Here is a 5,000-nt window from a genome sequence, read left to right as displayed (position 1 = left end):
CTCTCTTTTTCTCTCCCTCCCTCCCTCTCTCTCTCTCTCTGTCTCTCTCTCCCTCTTCTTCTCTCTCTTTTTTCCCGCTCTCTACCTCCCCTCCCTCTCTCTGTCTCTGTCTCTCTCCCTCCCTCTACCCCTCCCCCTCTCTCTCTCTCTCCCTCCCTCTCTCTCTCCCTCTCTCTCTCTCTCTCTCCCCCGCTGTCCCTCTCTCCACCCCTCCCCTCTATAATAAGCATGTGTCTCTGCCTGCTGTGCTCGGCCTGTTGACTAATAAAACTCTGTCTCTGTGATCTGACAGGGAACAGATGCTTGGTGAGGATCATCGCCCCCTGGTGGTGAAAAAAGGAAAGAAAACCAAAGAGGAGCAGCCGAAAAGAGAAATCCCCCCTGACTCTCCAATTATAGATGTGAGTGGGCAGCATCACTAGGAGCTATAACATCTCCTCCTAATGTACTTACTTACAGACTTCAAGGGAAGGCACACACCAAAATGCCTCTGTGCAATAAGGTCATGAGTTCAAATCCCACCACTAGTGTGCCCTTGAGTCCTTGAGCCCTAAATTACTCCAGGGAGACTGTCCCTGTAATCTCCAATTGTAAGTCGCTTTGGATCTGCTAAATGCTACAAATGTAAAAATGTAACACACATTTTTTAAAATATTGGATTTATTTAACCACGTATGGATATGCTCTAGATGGAGTGCAAGAACGCATTTTGGAACACAGCCATTATCTTTATTCTACGGGACGCTGTCCATTCTTCCTATTTTCAATGATATTCTGCGACTCTACACCAGCAGTAGTGAGTTGAATGTTGTTTCCTCTTTCTTTCTTTATTTTTTTACTTAGTTTTTATTTCAGTTTCAACTTTGCAACTTGTACAATCATGTCATGTTTTGTCAACAGTTTTTCCCATTCTTTTAGCTGCACACATATGGTCTATGAATGTGGTTCAAAGCAAGACACACAAAGCAAAAATGAACGATCAACAAAAATATTGAGAGACAGACATTTTGAAATGAAAGAAAAAGGGTATAGGGGGAATAGGGTCAGATGGGGGAGGGGGGGGGGTTGTGTATGTGTGTGTGTGTGTGTGTGTGTGTGTGAATGCAATGCAATGCAGGCATATATCTATGTGTAGTGATGAGGTGAGTCTAGGATACAGATATGAATCAAGTCGTTTCCTCTTTCTGAGAGACATGTTTTCTCTGCTCTCTCCTCCTCTGCTCTCTCCTCCTGGCCCACAGCCCACCATCAAGTTTGAACACCAGCCGTGGTACATCAACGCCACGGGGGGCACCCTGCACCCGTACCAGCTGGAGGGGCTGAACTGGCTGAGGTTCTCCTGGGCGCAGGGCACCGACACCATCCTGGCAGACGAGATGGGCCTGGGCAAGACGGTGCAGACCATCGTGTTCCTCTACTCTCTGTACAAGGAGGTGAGGGGCCCTCGGAGCTCTTGAGCGACAGACACGTCAGGCTGCATAGAGAGATGAATCAGAATAGAACAGAACTGTTTTTTCTGTTTTTCTTTGAACATGAGGTTATTCCTCTGCTCGACTGTAAGCGAATACTTCATGGTATTACAAGCAGAGATCGAATCAATACGGATTGTGATCATACCGTGTTTGTTGGATTGGTGAGGAGCGTTCTTCCGTGGTTACCATGGTTACCTGACGAGGATCTTTCTGCCCCTTCGTCTCAGGGTCACTCTAAAGGGCCGTATCTGGTCAGCGCCCCGCTGTCCACCATCATCAACTGGGAGCGGGAGTTTGAGATGTGGGCGCCGGACTTCTACGTGGTCACGTACACGGGGGACAAGGAGAGCCGCGCCGTCATCCGGGAGAACGAGTTCACCTTCGAGGAGGCGGCGGTGAAAACGGGACGCAAGGTCTTCCGCATGAAGGTAGATATATATATATCTACCTCACTCGCACGGACCACTAGGTATTATTATTATTATTATTATTATTATTATTATTATGATCATGTTTTATGAATGGTCTCTGTTTCGCTCTCCACAGAAAGACACTCCCATCAAGTTCCATGTGCTGCTGACCTCCTATGAGCTGATCACCATCGACCAGGCCATCCTGGGCTCCATAAACTGGGCCTGTCTGGTGGTGGACGAGGCCCACAGACTCAAGAACAACCAGTCAAAGGTACTGTTACCAGGCCCCAGGGGAGGATGGGATATCACTGGAATACACTTAATGGAATGAGGGATGGTATTGTTGTAGTTTTATATCATTTTATACTGGGAATTGAAGTCTCTCTACATATTGGCGAATCTAGCACTCAAGGAAGGCCCATTTCCTTCCTGTAAGTAAGGGATGGGCCAAGATCTGTGGCGCAGTGAATAATTCTGACTATGGACAGGGCCCATAACTTGTGCATTCACAGATTTGTATAATATGATTGGTTCCCAAGAATAGTGACCTCATGACCAAGGACAGTTCTATAAATATGAGTCCCGCCCAACGTTGGGGGCTTTTTGTCTGCTACTTTCTCTCTGCGCTCATGTGGCTTTGCTTAACAAAAGGCCTCCTTGGAGACAATTTTGATTGAAGCTCTTTGTACTTTACAAGGCTTACTCAATCTATTAAGAATCAATCCACAACAGTGTCAAACACACATGTCTTACATTGAGCCGATTCGGCCTCCACCAGCCTCCCACCCACGTGTGCCCAGCACATACTCTGCATACAAATGATACATCATTGGTGAATGATTCAAGTTTTATTTTTTTATTATCGTATACTAAATGTATACACTTGTATACTAAATGTCTACATTTTTCTAAAAAAATGCCGGTCGAGAGAGGACGCTGGCGTTGCTTGTTCGCCTCTTCTCCGCCCGAAATCTAGGTGTGATTGCAGTATACAGAGTAGATTGTCCTACAAAGACACTTAGACTTAGATTTAGTAATCAAAAAATTATAATATGATATGTATAGATATGATAGATATGATTGATATGATATGATATGATCACTTTTTAAAAGATGCCGGTCGAGAGAGCACGCTGGCGTTGCTTGTTCGCCGCTTCTTCTTTATTTTACTACTCGATCTTTTCAGTTTGTTTATTATTATTATTATTAAATGTGTTTCTCCATCAGTTTTTCAGAATCCTCAACGGTTACAAGATCTACTACAAGCTGCTGCTGACGGGCACGCCGCTGCAGAACAACCTGGAGGAGCTGTTCCACCTGCTCAACTTCCTCACCCCCGAGCGCTTCAAGTAAGAGCTCTTATCCTCCCCTTCCCTCCCCCCTCCCTCCCTCCCCCCCTCTAATACCCAGCCTGGCCAAGCAGCACAGCCCCTGTGGGGACTTCCCACCTGGAGCCAAAGCACTTAGCGCCGACCGCTCATTCTTTAACACCCGTCCAGTGTGAGAGAGAGAGAGAGAGAGAGAGAGAGAGAGAGAGAGAGGAAGAGGGAGAGAGGGAAAGAGAGAGAGAGGGAGAGAGGGAGAGAGGGAGAGAGGGAGAGAGAGAGAGAGAGAGAGAGAGAGAGAAGGAGAGAAAGAGAGAGAGAGAGAAGGAGAGAAGGAGAGAAAGAGAGAGAGAAGGAGAGAAGGAGAGAAGGAGAGAGAGAGAGAGAGAGAGAAGGAGAGAAGGAGAGAGAGGGGGAGAGAGAGAGAGAGAGGGAGAGGGAGAGAGCACCGTGTTCGAAAATGTGACTTCTACCTGCAAAGCGTTGACTGTATGAATCATGTTTATGCCTGTGTGTGTGGGTGCTATCTGTGTGTCTGTGTGTGTGTGTGTGTGTGTGTGTGTGTGTGTGTGTGCAGTAACTTGGAGGGCTTCCTGGAGGAGTTTGCCGACATCTCCAAGGAGGACCAGATCAAAAAGCTTCACGACCTCCTCGGCCCCCACATGCTCCGCAGGCTGAAGGCCGACGTGTTCAAGAACATGCCTTCCAAGACGGAGCTCATCGTCAGGGTGGAGCTCAGCCCAATGCAGAAGTGAGTCCTCCTCTTCCGGAACGTTCTGGTACCTTCTCTCTTCGCGTCTCAGACGAAAACCAGTGGAGGCTGGTGGAGGTAGAAATGGGAGGACGGGGCTCATTGTTAATGCATGTGATGGAATGAGGAATGGGGAACAGGTTTTCCTCCGATTTCGACCTCGTCCACCTCCCCCTGATCCCAGACCTTGCACGGGTTTATGTGGTTGTGTGACGCTGTCCTTTTAACTTATATGATGATGCTGTGATGCTATGATGATGATGCTATGATGATGATGCTGTGACTGTAAGTGGAGGAGGTGTTGGAGATGTATGTATGTCTGTATGTTTCTATCGTTTAACTGTGCTGGAAATGCTTGGATGTGTGCCGCTGCCTGTCGTGTGTTCAGCCCCTCCCCCCCTCCCACCAAGAGGCTTTTGTCTTTTGCCAGGCCGCCAATGCAAATAAGAATGAGTTCTTATTGGCCTGCCTGGTTAAATAAAGATTAAATAAAAATAAAATAAATAAAAGACCTGCCATCTCGGAGGTGCGGTTGCCAACCCAGACTTGACCCCTGTCTCTGACCCCTGACCCTCTGACCCGCAGGAAGTACTATAAGTTCATCCTGACGCGGAACTTTGAAGCTCTGAACTCCAAGGGCGGGGGGAATCAGGTGTCGCTGCTCAACATCATGATGGACCTGAAGAAGTGCTGCAACCACCCCTACCTGTTCCCTGTAGCAGCCGTGGTGAGTGTGTGCGTGCGTGTGTGTGTGTGTGTGTGTGTGTGTGTGTGTGCACGGGCGTGTATGTGTGTGTGTGCGTCCATGGGCGTGTTTGTGTGTGTGTGTGCGTGCATGGGCGTGTTTGTGTGTGTGTGTGCGTGCATGGTCGTGTGTATGTGAGTGTGTGTGTGTGTGTACGTACATGTTCCTGTGTGTGTGTGTTTAGCTTGCATCAAGTGGTCACTTGGAAAGTTTGAAGCAGCACTATTCCTGCATGATTTATTTAGCGGCCCTACCTCCAATGCATAGCAGGGTCCTCATACAACCCTAAGGGAA

At 47.9% G+C, this 5,000-nt stretch overlaps 1 protein-coding gene across 1 annotated transcript in view; it reads left to right on the top strand.

Annotated features, from left to right (window-relative positions):
* The window catches only part of LOC308175152 (chromodomain-helicase-DNA-binding protein 5-like), a gene marked incomplete at its 3' end in the record, with an annotated part of 13,208 nt that extends 8,520 nt beyond the window's left edge, over window positions 1-4,688 (top strand). The window contains exons 11-17 of the mRNA XM_080550873.1: window positions 293-401; window positions 1,242-1,433; window positions 1,700-1,900; window positions 2,019-2,156; window positions 3,113-3,234; window positions 3,788-3,961; window positions 4,547-4,688. Of these exons, the coding sequence (XP_080406999.1) occupies window positions 293-401; window positions 1,242-1,433; window positions 1,700-1,900; window positions 2,019-2,156; window positions 3,113-3,234; window positions 3,788-3,961; window positions 4,547-4,688 (1,078 nt within the window). The remainder of the gene's footprint in view (window positions 1-292; window positions 402-1,241; window positions 1,434-1,699; window positions 1,901-2,018; window positions 2,157-3,112; window positions 3,235-3,787; window positions 3,962-4,546) is intronic.
* Between the last annotated feature and the right edge of the window lie 312 nt (window positions 4,689-5,000).

Source organism: Nansenia antarctica (genome assembly GCF_963989245.1).
Source record: "Nansenia antarctica genome assembly, contig: SCAFFOLD_962, whole genome shotgun sequence".
Taxonomy (NCBI): domain Eukaryota; kingdom Metazoa; phylum Chordata; class Actinopteri; order Argentiniformes; family Microstomatidae; genus Nansenia; species Nansenia antarctica.
This window is presented reverse-complemented; position numbering and strand designations above follow the sequence as displayed.